The 18,320-nt window shown below is 42.9% G+C and overlaps 1 protein-coding gene across 3 annotated transcripts in view; it reads right to left on the bottom strand.

Moving 5' to 3' along the window:
- pcdh11 (protocadherin 11) overlaps positions 1-18,320 on the bottom strand; it is a 127,549-nt gene that overhangs the window by 96,084 nt on the left and 13,145 nt on the right. For 2 of the 3 annotated variants that reach the window (XM_062524095.1, XM_062524094.1), the window contains one exon: positions 15,531-18,014. In XM_062524095.1, the coding sequence (XP_062380079.1) occupies positions 15,531-18,014 (2,484 nt within the window). Of the gene's footprint in view, positions 1-8,768; positions 10,638-15,530; positions 18,015-18,320 lie in introns of those variants that run through there. The other variant, XM_062524096.1, reaches the window with a different exon arrangement.

The raw sequence follows: 18,320 nt of genomic DNA on the forward strand, positions 1-18,320 counted from the left end.
GGTCAGACATGCAATCCATGCGGGGGTTCCTTTCCCCCCGTATATCTGGTAAATTTAAGCAGGGCTGCATAAAGGTCTCTCTGGCTGGTGAGAGGCGCTCTCTGCCATCTAATCACTCCTCTACAGTCTTGATTTGGAACCGCTGGGCTCTAAATCAGGTTAGACAAACCTGCCTGCCTAGCAGCAATCTGGCTTCTCCATTTTAATTATCACAGATTGGCCATGAATTTACTGATCGGGGGCCGACATCTTCCACTGGCCCTTGGCTGGCAGACCATCTCCAAGTACTCCTCCTCTTTAGTGTCTCACTGTATGGAAAGCAGAGGCTTCGCCAGTCGATTTGGTCGGGGCTTCTGCCACAAATGTTTTGCTAAGTTGACTATGAAATCATCATTCTGATCATGCATTGAAACCTTGAGATGAGATGGACCAATTCATTAATCTATACAAGTAGGTCCTCTTCCTGGCCTGCATGCAGCAGAACCAACTTGAATGTTATACAGTACCTTATCATAGAACATCATTTGGAACATATAGGCTACATGGAGCACACACGAGAGAGCGAGAGAGAGAGAGAGAGAGAGAGAGAGAGAGAGAGTCCCAGGGTTAGGCATGTCATTGTTTGCATTTGGTAGAAGAAATGTATCATTAAATTATAAAGGCAACAAGGACAAGGAAGCAGCAAGGACAAGGACATGGAGTTATGCTGCTATCGTCATTTACACATTCAGGTTAGTTATCAGCCTGCCATGCACATAATTTAGTTATATAAGCGTATAGTTTGGAGCTGGCCAAACAGTGCTGGCCTGTACTTTGCCTTTGTAGAATCTAATTTTGCTATTCAAAACATCACTCTGTTTTTAATAGCAAACAGAAATGTCAAGATAGCAACAGATCAGTACATCCTTTAATTGTCAAAAATGGTTGCCTGTCCATAATATTCAATCAATGTGGCACAAATGAGTTTAGAGTTGGTGGATTAATTCATCAAAAGTGATCAGCAAGGGCAGGCAACATGGGAAATATGAGAACCTTTTAGACTCTATGGGCTATGCACTGAATGGTTTCAACTGCTATAGGCCCCCGATGGAGAGAGAGAGAGTGGTAGGAGCTACTGTTATTGGATTTATTAATGGGTACTATAGATACAGTGTGTGTAGTTGTAGTGAAGTACCCGCTATCTCAGACAACCACTGTTTCAAAAAAGTATGTGACAAAATAAATAACCTGTACAACGCACAGATCAAAAGCATGCTCCAGTGATTTATGAGAAACGCAATGTACACGATCAATAGGAATTAATTGGTGTCCTTTCACACCTTCTGCTTCAGAACACCCCGATCCTTACATTCTGACACACTCCACACATCATATTAGCTGTATTTGGCTGTTCATATTAGCAGACCGTAGATAATTATTGTGTGGGACGAATAAAATTATCAGCCCATGTTCTTGGCTACTGCACACTGAGATCTGCTCCATCCTCCACCCATGGCACTACAGATGCATTGTCCTTTACAGACAGATTGCAGCCAAAGCTCTCTTTTAAATGCAGTGGGGCTTTAAACACAAGCAACCATTCTCTAGCTGAATGCCTGTCTTACAATAGTGTAATAACTCTGTAAACTGTGATGCTCTCTGAACAAAATTGTCGCATTAAAGATACATAGATCTAGATATTGCCAAAATGTGTCACCACTCTACTTGAGAGGTCTGATGTCAAAATGATGGTAAATATACTGAGGCAATAGCTGGGCTTTGTTTATGAAAATAAATACCGTCTTTCATCTCAGAAGTGCCTTAAAATAAACATCCATTCCATTCCTCAGGATATCACATACATTCTGTCATGGCATGTTAGATGCCTTTGAGGGAACTTGCTTTAAAAGATACAGTGAATGTATAAAAAACTCTCAAGACTTATAGATTTTTCGACAACAAAAAAAAAAATAGCCAATACAAAAAATGAAATCTGTGGGCTAGTGAGTTAAACAATGGCTTTGAGAATGCTTACTCAGCAAGAGCGAGGCATCTGAAGAGCAGTAGGTTCACAAGGGCACCTCTCTGGGGTTGGCAATCTGTAGAACAGCGTGTCTCATATGCCCACGGTGCCTGAAACCGCTGCCTTTCACAATGCATATTGCTTAGATGTCCTATAAATATGATATACATTTTGAAGAAACATAAAGAGAAAAATGCCCAGTGACATATGGCAGGATGTAAGTGATTTTGGCCAGCCAAGACTTTGAGTAAAACCTGCAATAAAATCAGAATTTGACTAACATTTTACATCCTCTAAATTCATCAAAGCATTAATGCATGATTAATGTACTTTTGTTACCAGTTCATTTCTCTCCCACTATAGCCTTGCATTATTCCAATACATGGAAACTAGCGTCGTAATTGCCTGTCTCGATGCTAAACGGGCCGTCCACTCTCATTTGCTCTCATCCTGAATGGGCCTGACAGCCTGTTTCATGGGTCAGACTGAAGATAAGGAGTGACAGATGGCACTGGCTGACCAGTTCCTAGTCCAGAATCTTGGTCCAATTAAAACATCTTGATGGGCTAATCCTTCTCAAATGTGAACTGTTTCATACTCTGAAAATGTAAAGTTAGGGCTGGTTACAAAGACAAGGCAAACACCTCTCAGGCTTGCCTGTTCTCTTTTGCTGCTCTAAGCGCTAATTAATCAATGCTCGGGGCTAATTAGACAAAAATGCCTTTGTTGCAGACACCAAGTTGTGATTGAAGAGACTGCCAAAAGCCTATGGTGGAGAGGAAGAGGAGGGTAGCAGCCGTGATCTAATTCGGTTTGTGTGCAGAGGTGGGGGTTAAGGCCGCGGAACGCAGTGCGCACAATGCTACATTCTGCTAAGACACAAGGGAGCACGTAGAATGCTGCAAAACACTGTCCATTCCAGAGATCTGGACAGCTGTATTCAAACCAGTTCCTTCAATAAGACAAGTGGTAGGGACTGTTCACAGGAATCTGTTTTTTTTCTTCCGCTGTTCAGACAGTGACTGATGGAATTTATGGTGACGGCTGAACGTGACGTGACTTTTTACGAGTCCGACAGCAAGCCTATTCTGTGTAGTGGTCAACATATTGTGGGGGAGTGAGGTTCAAAAAGCTTGTTCTAATTGGGCTTCCCTCGTGGGAGATCTACTCCATGTCAGATGTGGAATGTCCACTCAACAACAGAACAGAGGGTGTCTGAGGCCCAGTGATTAGCACCCTGCCCAGTTAATTTTAGCAGGGTTTGGAACGGGACTAATCGGGAATTAAGGGCCGACATCCACTCTAAACCGCCTTCTTTACGCATTCGCAGGGGATACTTTCGGGATGAAAAAAAAGGCAATTGTCTGCTGTCTCCGATTATCCCCGGGAAAGCCTATAATCTGGCTGAAAGTACTTAAGGAGTCAAGCAGCAAAATAAACAACATTGATTATCATCCACTGTTCTTTTTCCCCGTTGTGGACGGAGGAGGAAGTTCAGTTACTCCTGCCCCCCTTCCCGCCATCTGCTTCGGCAAATGTCAAGGCCGGGTAAATACCTCTGAGTCCTCTGTCCAAACCAGATTACCAGCTATTCTAAAATGGGCTTGGCTCTTATCGTCTCCCAATCTCTTTTACACAAGTAAATCAGCATTCCGTGCCGGATTAGCGATATTAAATTGGTCAAAGACAAGGCTCTCGACTGTGTCTTTAAGTCAGTCCCCATCAAGCTGACAAGAACCAACCTCTGACCACCCACCAATCGCCACTTAAGAACTCACGAAGGCTCTCGCATCAGACACGCCTAACTTCTTCCTGAAAAGAAGCAGCATCTCAGTCTTGGCACTGTCTGGAAAATAAATCACCATTTCTCCATCTGTTATGAAAGTAGGCTACACACAAAAAAAGTAACTCAAAAACTTTTAGGGGCAATGCTCAAAGCCCAAAGGTCGTCAAGAGAGGGTGCATTAATGTGCTAATTCGTGTCACAACATAATTAGGTCAATTGTATTAGGACACTAGGAGCCCAGTCATGCTATCACATAAGAGCGCTTTAGAGTCTACGGTCACATACCAGTCTGTCAACAATCCCCGCTAGATACGCTTAAGACCAACACACACACACACACACACACACACACACACACACACACACACACACACACACACACACACACACACACACACACACACACACACCTTCATCAATATGACACTCTTTCAACTGCTGCCCCAAAAAGCAAGTACAGTATAGACAAAACCAAACTCCGTACAAGCTCCCTAAATTAAATTTTGATCCCTATTGGAGGAAAGTGCATTTCTAAGATAGCTTCCTGGTGGAGATTATGATGGAACAACATTCACTGTAGATGAAATTCTTGGAGAATTTAATCCAAAAAAAAGGAGTCTCTTTCCAAACAACACAAAGCTTGTAAGGCTTGTTCATCCATAAAAAAACAACAATGTATGACAACCATGCTCAAAAGCGATTTGTAATCACTGTATGTATTTGAACACCTAGAATGTCCCCTGTGAAGGTTAGAGCCCTCCAGGCCCTTGCTTACTTACTGCTAAAAATGGACAAAGGAATCATAAGCTGTGCTGCCACTGACAGACTGGAGAACTGCAGAGCAAAGCTACAGTGCAAAGCCACAGGATAAAAATATATATGTGGGTCATAAATCCATGCTTCCTAAAATACCCCAAATGTTTTCTATACGCTGTACACTATGCTTTATTTGATCACTGGAGCCATGTTGGCCATAGAGGTACTTGATGTCTCCACAAGACCCCATGCTGGCTTTTGCTGTGATTTGATTAGTACACAAAAAGGTACACTGCCTCGGCAAAGGTATGATTGAATTATTCAGTTTGGCAGAGATTTGGCAGCAGTTTGTCTGGAGTGCTGCCTTGAGTGCAAGAAAGCAGCAAGGAAGCATCTTCCTGTTTCCTGCGCCATTGCACAGACCATGCATAAATAGCTGCACACACAGACCATCAGCACACCTTAGGGGCCTGAACACATTTCTCTCAGCACACACACACACACACACACACACACACACACACACACACACACACACACACAATCCCAGTCCCAGCTACTAATTCCCCAGTGCAACAGATCATTTACAACAATGGATGACTTCTCTAAAATCTTCTTCTGTCTGCCCCCATGTGCCCCTATCCCATGAGCTATGAGTGATGTGATTCAGAGAGCTGGATTCTATCCATACAAAATTAGAGAGTTTAGTTCAGGTTGAAGGTCTGAATTCTCACCTAAAACTTTAAATGTACCCCACAGCAGAGTACTTTTTTCCTTCCCCAGAAAGAAAAAAAAGTCATTAGTTATGGAGTGATTAGTTTCAGAGTGAATACTTCCAATGATTTCCCTCAGGTGTCCATCTTAGTTTTGTAGCTATCATCGTCCAAGCTCCTGTAGGTTTGAATGCCACGTATAACACTCTACCACACATATTATAGGTTTGTACTGCCTCACAAAGCAGTGTTTCATAACATATATCCGCAACTAGTGCTATAACACAGTGGCCTTCCCAGTGTTCCATCTATGTATGATTCTGAACAAAAGCAGCAACAAAAATGCCGCTTGACTTTTCAGGCCGATGAAGTGAAAACTAGTCCACTTCTACGGCGTGGTGGCCTTGGCACCTTGAGGACATCATTCCCCCCACGCCCTACGCTATGTGTACTAATGCTGCAGCCGCATCGGAATTAATACGATGTCAAATGTATTCATGCACACCACGCAGACAACAGTCTAGCAATAATAATGCAGTTCATGCCCAGGTGATTTCCTATATCTATGCCATCGTGCTTGTACAGTATGTCACAGCTGGTGAGGTTTTTTAAATCCCAAGCATTATGCTTATTGCTATACTGTGCTATGATTCATTCTTTAATGAGGTTTCACATTTTATATTATGCAGCCATGACGAAAGATATACTATATATGAGAATTGCTGGCAATTCACAAGAGACTATCGGAGCAGGCGCTTGTAAATACATATTATGGTGTTTATTTTATTTTGAGAAGGTAGCAGAATTGCCATGTACTTAATAAATAGAAAGCAAATCATACAGATACAAATCCACGATGTTTTTGTGTGTGTACAGTATGTGTGTGTGTGTGTGTGTGTGTGTGTGTGTGTGAGGGGGCGGACTTGAAGAGAATGAGGAGGCTGTTCTCAAGTGATGAGTGTGTGTGTTCTTATTGTGTTAGTCTGTGCATTATGGGTAATTGATGTTACAATTTATGATCATATTCTTGGCTGGTTGGATGTAACCCAATACATAAGCCTCATAAATAATGGACACGTATGAATGAATATGGCAAGGAGTGAAAGATTCCCTGGCTCCTGCCTATATCAGTGCTAACCCTTCACTCGCCACATGGAATGTAAAAATGTATAGAATGTAGCAGGGAAAGTTTTACAATAAAGTACGTGGACAGAATCCGTATCTGTATTTATGGAGTTCTTGACAGATTTATGGTTGTGTGATATTCAGATGCAATCAAATGTGTGTATGAAATCCTTTATTTGGAACTTCATGTGCAACATATTCAAGATGCGATATAATCTTTGAGGATTTGGTGAGACTTAATGAAAAAACAGCATTCCGTCGTCATGAGTATGGCACATGCACGATGACTCACATAACGTGTGCAAAGTGGGGTGCCAGGAAGGTGTGAAAATCCTCTGGTCTATGGTTTGCACACAGAGGGCCATGATTCAAAACACTATGAGCTCCATTTGAGATCCTAATATTTTATGAGCGAATTTCCAGGTTTACATTTAGCTATTAATAGAAGGCTGACATTTGCACACCCTCTTTGAGAGCGATGGGCATACTCAACTCAGTTGTGTACCATTTCCGCTAATCACCAAGGACATACTTCCCTCAGGGGAAATGATTAGCTCTCTGGCCGTGCAATATAAAGCAACTTTGATAAGCAATTAAATTATTCCTATTGCCTCAGCCTCTTATCTTCTGTCCTTTTTTTTCTTGTGGTCTTTTTGCATCGGTTTCTTTGAAACCCACTAACTCGAGGGCTATATGACTGGCTAAACGGTGGTCACACAAAGAAGCCTAGTCAGACTTGAGATTTAACATCATTTTTTAGAATAAATACACTAACCTCAATGTTTCTTGTTTAACTACAACTACAATGTGGCCATTAGTATCCAATGTTATTGAATTGCAACAAAACCAACGCTATGTACAAAGGCTAAATGTACACTTTAGCCTTCAAATTCATTGATGGGCAATGCAGCAGGAAACACAAAGTCCACAGCACATGAGCTAAAACTAATTTAATAACACAAACATGGGTGGGTAAGAATGAGCCTGGTTTGTGTTCACACTCAGACAAGGGAGCTCCATCAAACTTCCATCAAAGTCACAAAAGTTCCACAAAACATCTAAATGATTTCATGTTGGACCTCCTGTACAAGGCCCTTTGTCTCCCCTATAGTGTAAATTGTTTTGGCGCTTGTTTCTAGAAAGTTTTGTTGGCTAACTTCTGTTGCAAGCTTGGTCAGTAAAACTGTCATTCGCAGATTTGTTTCAAGAAAAGGTAGCTCCAGCGCTCCACCAAAAACCTGGTTGGAGAGTTTGGTGATTGAAACGACAGCTTGAGAGCATTAGTTGCAATATAATGTAATATAATATAAATGTAATATCGTCCATGGATATGTGCTGTTGAACCACATAGTACCCACAACTGTTTCTAGAAAGAAACAGCAGGTGTAATAACGTAGATTGTAGATAACGTAGATTGCAACAGAGGTAAGACAAGTTGCATTCACAGCATCCACTCATTCACACTACACTGTGCAATACAAAGTGCACTACTCAGTAAATAGTACACATTTAGCATACTCACTCACTGACCTAGTGCACTAGCACAGGTAGTGAATGAATATAAAGGAATTTTGAACGCATATACCCTCTTACCACAGAACTACTGCACATGAGCATGAATTAGGACACAACACAAACATTGTCTGACACATTATAAGTTGTTATGGTACTACAGTGGTATAGTGGAACAACAGAACTTGCTATTTTTGACCGAACTATGACACTTTCTAGAAACAGTTGTGGGTACTATGTGGTTCAGCACTGATTTTGTCTTTTCTAGAAACGAGCCCCAGTTTGTGACTTGAAATGTGTTGTTTTCTCCATTGTACAACAATTATTGAACCCAGTTGTCAGATATAGTTGAACCATTGTGATTGACTCAACCCATTTAAGATCGATTGCACCCTGCTTTGACTCAAAGAAATCAACAAATATAGGTATCCCTACATATTCTCACAATGTGCTGGTGCTCGAAGCTGTTCGCCATGCTTGTTGCAAAATTCATAGATCATATGGGTTTATGTGCCCTCCTGCTGCTGGTGGTGAAACTAGTGAATGTAGGTGAATTTGAAGTATAATGCTTGAGTAACTATTAAAAAGAAATAGTTTTTGAGAGTTTTTTTTTTAGCAGTCTGCATAAGCATCTTTTGTAGAGTTCAGTGTATATTCAGTATGATTGTATACTTATTAAAGAATCTGTCCACTACTTTGGATAGAAGCTATCCAGTTTAACATAATTCAGTTCAACTCCAAGCTATTATCAAGACAGTTACCTGTTATTGTTATGAAAGCATGATCATGCAATTCTAATGATTATATGGTGAGAGATGCTGTACAATGTTGTGGAATTACACCGTGTTAAGAAATGACTCGTAGGAATATGCAATACAATGCAAAAGACTTTAATAAAGCTCAGAAGCCCAAAACATACATCAACAAAAAAAAAAATAACATCATACAGTTTTACTTCACATGTTGGCAAATCAAAGAATAGTACAAAGATAATTTAAGGTGCATAACGTACTTCACATTTGACATAAGTGATGGTGTCCAACCCCCCACTATTACAAAAGCTCTGTATATATATTTCCTTTTAATTTCCAAAAAAATTCAGGCAAGTCTAATATTTTTTACATAGTGCTAAATTTCTATAGATGGGGGTGTAAAGGTTATCCTTATAGCATCATAATGTACTTGATATCATAATGGTGTCTGAAAGTTATGCCAGAAGTTCTTTTTTTTTTGGTAAAGAATATCAACACTGAGGTCAAACATAACCCCTGAAGCCTTTTCTTCTACCAACGGAATCAGTATCCATACCAGATAAATGCTGACCTTATTAAACCAACGTGTGACCCATCGGTCCAATAAATAAATAAATAGATAAATAAATATATCCAGGATGAAAGTTTAGAGGTTTTCAGTAATGAGGACAAAATGCCACTGTGTTCTGCCTCAAAGTAACTTAAACAAGGGATGTGCTTGTGTGGTGTGGATCCCTATGGTTACTTTATTGCTGATAGTATGATGCCTGGATACTCTACTCGTTTTGGTGTTCAATAGACTTTGTCTTCTAATCCTTTTTGAATACATAATACATTGATTGAAATATGTGCGCATATCAAAGTATTTCTCCTTAAGCCTTGCACATCTCATAGACTGCCTGAGCTTTTCCGTTTTGGAATCGATTAAACACATCCCACAGGTTAAATCAGCTTTGATTTCATAGTCTGACTACTACACACAAACATGTAAAGGTCAGACTTGGTCTTCCTCTATACTGTCATACACAAAGAGCTTTTGATTATTAAGCAAGGATCCAGTCCCTTGTGATTGTGGCTTAGTACAAAGTATTAAAACTCGTTTCATTCATTTCATTTCAAGTCCCAAATGACAAACTGAAGCATCCAGTCACACTGTTGCACGAACACTTTAGTGTGGTGTAGCTTCCTATGGACAGCCATGCACTGAAATGATAGCCACACTCTACACTTGCACTCAAGGCCCAGTCACTAAGAGTCAAACAAATCTGTCGTCGACAAAATGGCACCGTCTGACATAAGCAGAAACAGTCACCTATAGCTCCATACACAGAAGAGCCTTAGAGTATAGCCATTTACTTAAGTCTCTCAGCAAACCCACGAGGGGCAAACTTAGTGGTAGGAGCAAGTGATATAAAACAACCACCAGGTAGGTCAATGTTTTCACAAACTTTGTCCAAGTGTTTTTTTTTTCCCTAATTCATCTTTTTTTGCAAAACAAGGCAAACAGAGTCAATAGACACAGACAATCATGACTGTGTTAAGTATACAGTTAAGTACATTTATCTACATAAACATACTATACAATTCTCCTTTAAATTCCTATGCTTGATATGGGTGAAATATGTGGGAGAAGTACTCCAAATAGTCATCTAGTGCCCTAACGGTGACACTGATAAGTGCAGACAAAAGATTCGACAAAGAATTTTTTTTTTCAAACCTTCTACTACAACGCTAGCAGATTGCACAGGCAACAAGCAGGCAACAAGATGTGTCAAGTCTGTTCAATTAGTCTTTCATTCCTCTCTAGGTCTTGTTTGAGGCGGGTAGAGAACCTGTACAGTATGGGGTTCACCTCTTCAGTCACAGCCTTCCTCTCTCCCTCACTCCCTCTCTTTAGGAACTGGCAGCTAGAGATTGATTTTTATCCTTTGGGAGCGAGTTGTACCTGTGCCACAGAGTGTGCCATACAGTGGTGGTTTCAGTGCCGTCTCCTGTAATATAGAGAGACAGACAGATATAGGGAGATTGCAATTACAATGTCATCTCGGCAGCTAAGCGGCAGTATGCATACTCTGGCATAGGATAATAATAACATTAAATTAAATTATATAAAAAAACCTCTCTCCCTGCTTACATATATTTACATATGCATACAGTGAATTTGAGTGAGAGAAAGTGAATAAAAAAAAAACGGATGAGGAAAAGAGCATTTTTCAAGGGACAAACTACAAAGGGCATTTTTCCATGTCAGATTCCCTTGAAGAATGCTGCTGTCTGCCTTATCGGCTGGTGCATTTTACTAGTCACTGCATGCAGATTTACACAAACGTTTCAGCTATGAATTTGTCTTTATGTCCACCACAGTATAGCAACACTCACCCTCCTCTGCCTGAAAATGGCGTTTTTATCTGGGCATCTGCACTACGCTTCTCTAACTGGATCCATACCGAAATGTGTGTGTGTGTGTGTGTGTGTGTGTGTGTGTGTGTGTGTGTGTGTGTGTAATGCATTGATTCATGTCCAATGGTACCGTCAAAATTCAGAATTCACATAGTCTATCGCTGCTGCTAACCTTTCAGATTTAAATGAACACATGCTTATTTTATTATGTCTACAGCGAGGAGCTTCTGGTGACTGAGCTGATGCTGACTACTGTTCTGTTATCTCAATTTTCTCACCTCATTTTGTGTTGCTGACAGAAACTGGTTGATACTAGGTTGTGCAAAATTGTGTCTCTAAGTCTTATTAGAAGGCTAATACTCCTTGAAAGTAACCCAATAGGCCCCTGGCCAGCGGTACTGTAGGACACAACCTAATCTGGGTATCAAATTGGTTTGCTGTTCCCTGTACTGCTATTATCAACAACCTATCTACAGTATATATTTTATGCATGCAAACAGTGATAAGCATCAAGGAAAATAAAGTGAAATATGTTCTGTCAGAGCTTGTGGCAAATTAATCAGCTGCAAGGCTTTTCTGTTCACAAGATAGAAAACCTTGAGGAAATTGTTCCTGACAGGGCAAAGACCTCTTTAGTATATGTAAAATAACAATCAATTTGTAACAAGAACATATTTTACCTTGTTGCAGTTTATTCCCTGTGCAATATGCATTGCTTTTACACCAACTACTGACTAGGTAGCTTCTAGGTAAATGACAAGACAGCCATCTGGCTAAAGTAGTGTAAATGTTTGCAGAATTGAAAAGTTTGATTTTGCTGAGACAAGATCTTCTTCCCCGGGGGCTTTTTTTTTTTAAGCGGCACTTCTGTACGACACGCCTGTGAACGCTTCACTTGTGTCATCTTATTTAGATTCATCCATCAGCGCGCCAAACTACCAAAACACACTTCTAACAGATAAGAGGAGGCTCGCTGAATGCACAAGGAGCTCTTGAATGGGGTCACGAGTAGGTTACTGTGACACACAGAATGACCTGGAAAAAAACACCAGCTCTGCCAATACGATGCAAAAACATAGATCCTATTGGCTTTTATGCTCCTGCATTTGCGTTTGCTGCGTCTGAGATCAGTCAAGCAGGGTGGGGGCTTATTTGATCTGCCACAGCTAAAGCATGTAGTCAGACGGAAGCTACCCATCACCGGGGGGTGATGCTGGGGGGGGGGGGGATTGGGGGGGGGGATTGACCTCTAAAATCACCGACTGAGAGGAGTAAGAAAAGAGATAAAAGAAAAGCAGGGTGATGAGTAGAAACGGCGAAGAGAGGGAAAGAGGCTCTCGTGACATTACATCCTGAGTCCTGCAAATGGACCTCTTTAAGTATTACGAGCCTTATGGCGCCATAAATGGGTGCCGCTCGCAGATGCATTTTGACAAGCCTCTTTCTTCAGTCGCCGTGTCCCTGAGTCGTTACGTGCAACATTCAGATGACCTTCATCTGCGCGGATTTCAAGGAAAATCACTTCCTATTACCCCGGCTACTGTTTCCTCACAAACACAGGCCAGTACAAACATCAGCTACTCCACTCCAGTCCCTGTGCTATCAAACAGACTTTGAACATCACAAGCTATTAAATATTAACCATATTGAGCGCTGGCATTCAGCATCCATGTTGTCAGGGAACTGCTCATCGCTGATCTTAACTCCTGTCATGGAAACAACATCAGAGGTCCAACTGCGCTGTACTATTGGTTGTTAATTCAATTCATGATGATGTTCTGTATAAGCAAGCATGTATAGGTGATATGCAGTGATACCGTATACTAACTCCTACAGTGTAGCCTAGTTCTGTTTAATTGTCTATGTGTTCGGAGACACATGTTTAGAATAAGCCATATATAACCCGTATACTAATAAATCACATTGTTTGGTGCCATAAGATGTTTATGTTAATGTTAATGTAATGGGGTAAATATAAAAAAATGATACTTCTGTTTTTTCTTATTCTTATTTTATTTATACTGAACTAGTTGTATGAAGCAAGAACATATGTCTGGATGTAGCATTAGACTCCACAACTATTAATGTTTCACTTGTACATCACTGCTCAAGCACAGTGTCTCGTCTGCCATGCCGTGTTTTCTCTAGGGATCTCCAGAGCTTTCTGTGCCTCATCATTGTACAGCTTGTGCAACATGAATGGGTGCGAATGACTGTCTGACAAGACAGGAGTTGATCTCAACACCTTCGGATTTAAATGTGCCTATATATGTGACACTGAATGCGCCTGAATGAAATCTTCAAAAGCCATTTCAATAAGTGTTCATGCTCTGATTATGGGAAGCACTGCATTATCTAACGAAAGAGCTCTTACTACTAATACAGGCCATTAAATTTGCCATTAAATCAGTCAGCCCCCATTATCGCCCCAAAACATAAAGTCTCATTTTGTTGTGCACTCGGGACATGTTGCGGTGTGTGTACTGATAATGTAAAAAAAGAAATGGCAGCATAATTTAGTCTTAAGCACGCCGGTCAAAAAGTCATTTGGACAATTTGAAGAGAAGTATTACAAACATAAACTGATTTACATGTTGTTGTTTTTTTCTCTCTGTAATCTGTCTAGGAAAGGTTTTACATGTAATGAACCGTGGCTGAGCATAGCTTTCGCATGGTTTTGAAATGAGAGGTGGATGGAGAGAAAGGAATATCAACTCTGTGTGGGTGTCACCCTAAATTACCATGCACACAATGTGGATATACTATAATTTGCAAGAAATATGCAGAGAAGGATTTTCTGCTCTAGGGATGAGAGATCTTGAGAAACCAGACCCATAATGTCAGAAGGTAAAAGAAATACAGCCTTTGACTCTACGGGATGAGGAGCAGGTGTGTGTGTGTGTGTGTGTGTGTGTGTGTGTGTGTGTGTGTGTGTGTGTGTGTCTGTGTGTGCATGTGTGTGTGTGTGTGCGTGCGTGTGTGTGTGTGTGTGTGTGTGTGTGTGTGTGTGTGTGTGTGTGTGTGTGTGTGTGTGTAAATGTGAGTGAGGTGCCATTGGACAGTGGTGGGTAATTAGGAAATGAACTACAGAGTCAAACAGAATGCATTAGACCATTACACCATCTTCAACAGATCCACCTGAATGTCACATTAGAAACCTTCATCTAATGACTCTACTCAGTGACGACATCAGTAACAGTATGTTGTTTTGTTTGTATACATGTATACTAAACTAGGAAACTAACTACATGTATTTCCTTTGGACGCCAGTCAAAAGAGCTTTGGCTGGTAAAAATGGATGGTTCTGAAAGTGATTACTAAATCCCACTCGCCCTCATTGGAGTGTCTCAGTCCCACAGCTAGGGCTTAACCTTGATCTCTGTGACCCCAAATTGCGCGCTTTTGTCTTTGTTCTGCTCCGCGCGGGCCGCAACGGCGGTGTGAGGCCGTTCTTGTCACCTCTGATTTACATTTATTCCCCTCGCCTGCTTTTATTTATTAGCCACTTTGCATCTGGCATATCTCTTCGGGAATCCTGATCTGAGTTGCGCCAGTATTGAAATAAACTTTTGCCTCATTAGTGCTATCTCCTAGCCTCTGAGCTTGGCAATGGTTCATGTAGAGCACAATGAAAACAAAGGTTGGAGAATATGCTTGTTACTCTCTTTATGTTTTTCTCTTATTTATACTGTATGCAAAGAGAGAGAGAGATAGAGAGGTAGATAGATAGATAGATAGATAGATAGATGAGTATACATCCACACACCCACACAAGAATATACTGTATCAAACTTATCAGATGGGTTCAAAGCAGCTATTGTGCTTAGTACATTTGTGAAATGTAAATAGGTTGTAATGCTGCCCAGGGACTCTTTGCTTATCTATTAGGCATGTTTGGGTTTTATGTGCCAGTTGGTGGTGACACAATGCATTTTCGTGAGTCAGTTGGAGCTCACTCACGTATCCTAAACCATTTTCTTTTTCTCCTAATTAGACCTTTTAAATAGCAATCCCTTTTCTTTCGAGAGAAAAAAAACACAGAAGCTAAACAGGTCCAAATAATGTCACAATCATCTCCTCTCCCCTTGACACAGTTACTCAACAGTGACTCAACTGAGCAACACAATAGCCCCATTTTCAACACATTCAGCGCTAGCGTATCACTGCCTGCTGTGTGTAGCTGCTAGTGGGGACTGCAACCACAAGCCGTCGTGTTCGAGGACCAAAGCAACTAGCCAAAATAGGGAAATAAACTCCTCACGCCTTATGTGTCACCTCCCCACCTTGGTACAATATTCTTAATATTCACCTCTGATGAAATTCATGCACATTTCCGCCTTTGTGTGGTTTAATCCCCTGACCAGCCCTTCCACCCCCCTTCCTGGCTGCCACCTTCCAACCCCACTCTTATCTACAAACGGACAGTAAAAGGGGGAGTGGGAGGGGGAGCAGTGTGCAGGCTTAAAAAGGAAGTCATGAATTACCTGTCGGGTGTGGATTTGCCCAGGAGTCTTGAAACTCCCTTGACAGCTGCACTCTGAGACACTGTAGGGATCAGAGCTGGTAGAGGAGCACTTGGAGAGTGAGTCACAGCCCACCACAAACGTATTGTCCAGAGGGAGCTCTTGAATGACGTGGTGCTTCTTGGGTGCAACAGGGGTCTCCGGTTTGATCTGGAACGTGGGCTGGGGGGAGGCCGATTTGTAGTGCTTGGCTAAATCGGGACTGTCGGGCTTGAAGGTGGTGGGCGTGGTGGCCCAGTTGTACTTGCCCATGGTCTGCTCCTCCAGCTCAACGGGCAGGTCGAGCTTGCCGTTGATGTGCTCGTGGGTCGGGTCGTCGGGCTTGGACTCTTCGATAGTGACGAAGTTGAGCAGCAGGCTCTTGGGAGACCTCTTCTTTTTCTTCTTCTTCTTTTTGATCTGTCGGTTCTCCTGGTTGGGCGACACCCACTCGCCGCTCTGCTTGCCCTTCTGCACCACCTTGTGCCGCGGCGTCTGCCGACAGCGCACCAGAGCCGTGACGAAGATGACCAAGATGACCGTCATCGTGCCGGCGATGATGCCGATCACGACGATGACGTAGCCGTAGGCCTGTTGCGTCACCTCGCTCTCGCCCACGGTGCGATCCAGCGGGGTCTCCATGCTTTTGCGTAGCTGCTCCTGGATGTAGGTGGCGTTGGACACAGTCTCGTTCACAAACAGATGAACTAAGGCAATGGCGTGCAGCGATTCCGGCTGGCCAAGATCTCTGACTTGCACCACTAGTCTGTGTAAGCCCAGGTCGCCTGCAGTAATCTTCTCCTGCAGTGTAATATTCCCAGTGGTTCTGTCGATGGAAAAAACTTTCTGCGAGCCCCCGATGATGTGGTACTGCAGCTCGGCGTTCATGCCCGTGTCGTTGTCGATGGCAAACACTCTGGTCACCACGGATCCAGGACTGGTGCTCGAGGGGACCAGGTCGTAGGAGTAGTTGGAGGAAGGGATGACAAACACGGGCCGGTTGTCGTTCACGTCGACGACATTGATGGTGACCTTGGCGTACGAGGTGGTCGGCTTCTGACCCATGTCCACCGCTTTCACCATGAACGTGTACGAGCTCTGCTGCTCCCGGTCAAACGTGATGTTGGGCTTAATGACGCCGGTTTTGGGATCGATAATGAAATTGTCCTTAGCGTTGAGGATGGAGAGGTTGACCACGGCATTGTCCCCCGCGTCCGCATCAGTGACCGTGATCAATCCCACCGTGCCGTACAGCGGGAGGTTTTCAGGCACGTAGAAGTTGTACTCGGGGTGAGTGAAGGCCGGGCTGTTGTCATTTAAATCTTGGACGATCAGTCTCACAGTGACGTTGCTCTGCAGGGAGGTGGATCCATTGTCCCGCGCGATGACTGTGAATGTGTACTTCTCGTGCTTCTCCCTGTCGAGCCTTTTGTTCACCGAGAGAATTCCGGAGCGCCGATCTATGCTAAATCCATCAGGGGCGTCAGGCCCAAGCGTGTAAATGATCTCAGCATTCTGCCCGCTATCTGCATCAGTAGCGCTGACTTTTATCAACTGGGTGGAAGGGTCGTTGTTCTCGGGGATGGAGAGCTGAATTTCAGGCTGAGGGAAGATGGGGGCATTATCGTTCTCATCTTTGATTTTTATGAGCACCATTGCTGACGTATTCAGATGAGGGTTTCCTGAATCGGAGGCGACTATCTTAATTGCGTATTCTCTGGTGGTTTCATAATCAAGGGGGGCAGCGGTCTCGAGCAGAAATTGGTTGTTAAAAACAGGCTTTAACCTGAAAGGTACATCTGGGTCTGTGTAACACGTCACTTTCCCATTCAGATCAGCATCTTTGTCGGTCACCGTAATCAGAGCTATCTTTGTGTTTAATGGAGCATTTTCGGACAAGAGAACAGTTCCGTTCACAAGGTTTATTATATACCTGGTGTCTATAGACGGGACGTTGTCATTAACGTCAGTGACATTCACAGTGACTGTAGCTCTTGAGGGAGTGGCACTGCCGTCGCTCGCCAGCACAATCAGCTTGTGAACTGGGGTGACCTCTCGGTCCAGAGGTTGCTTGACGGTAATCAATCCGGTGTTGCTGTCGATAGCAAAGTGTCGGCGGGTCGCGGGCGAGATCTGGTTGCTGAAGGAGAAGTGGATCTGCGCGTTGGCGCCGAGGTCCGCGTCGGTGGCGTGGAGCTGGGTGACGGATGTGCCGCTGGGCGCGTTCTCCGGCACGCTGACCTCCACCTCGCTGTCTTTGAAGACGGGCCGATTGTCGTTGACGTCCGACACGGTGACCTGCAGGATGGCGGTGCTGGACTTTGGTGGGGTGCCCCCGTCCTCCACTTTGATCTTCATCACAAAGGTGTCCTTGACCTCCCGGTCCAGGCTCTGCTGCACGATGAGCTGAGGCCACTTGTCTCCCTCTGGGGTCTCGATGATGTCCAGGCCAAACTCACTGACACTCTGAGAGAGAGAGAGACAGAGAGAGAGAGAGAGAGAGAGAGAGCAAGAGAGAGAGAGAGAGGGAGGGAGAGAGAGAGAACAAAGGGTAATCAGTATTTTTTTTTTTTTTTTTTTGCAAATTACATTAAAATGGGATTAAGCATCAAAGCCATTAGTCATTTTTTTGTGTTTGGATGAATCATTCACAGAGCATTCAACCTTTACTTGTGCTGTAAAATAATGGTCTAAAAAAGACAAGGGGCATAAATCCCACTCAGCTATTGGGATTTCAACCAAAACTCAGAGGCAGTGGTTTGTTTTAGCCCT

This window comes from Sardina pilchardus, chromosome 21 (genome assembly GCF_963854185.1).
Source record: "Sardina pilchardus chromosome 21, fSarPil1.1, whole genome shotgun sequence".
Lineage (NCBI taxonomy): Eukaryota > Metazoa > Chordata > Actinopteri > Clupeiformes > Clupeidae > Sardina > Sardina pilchardus.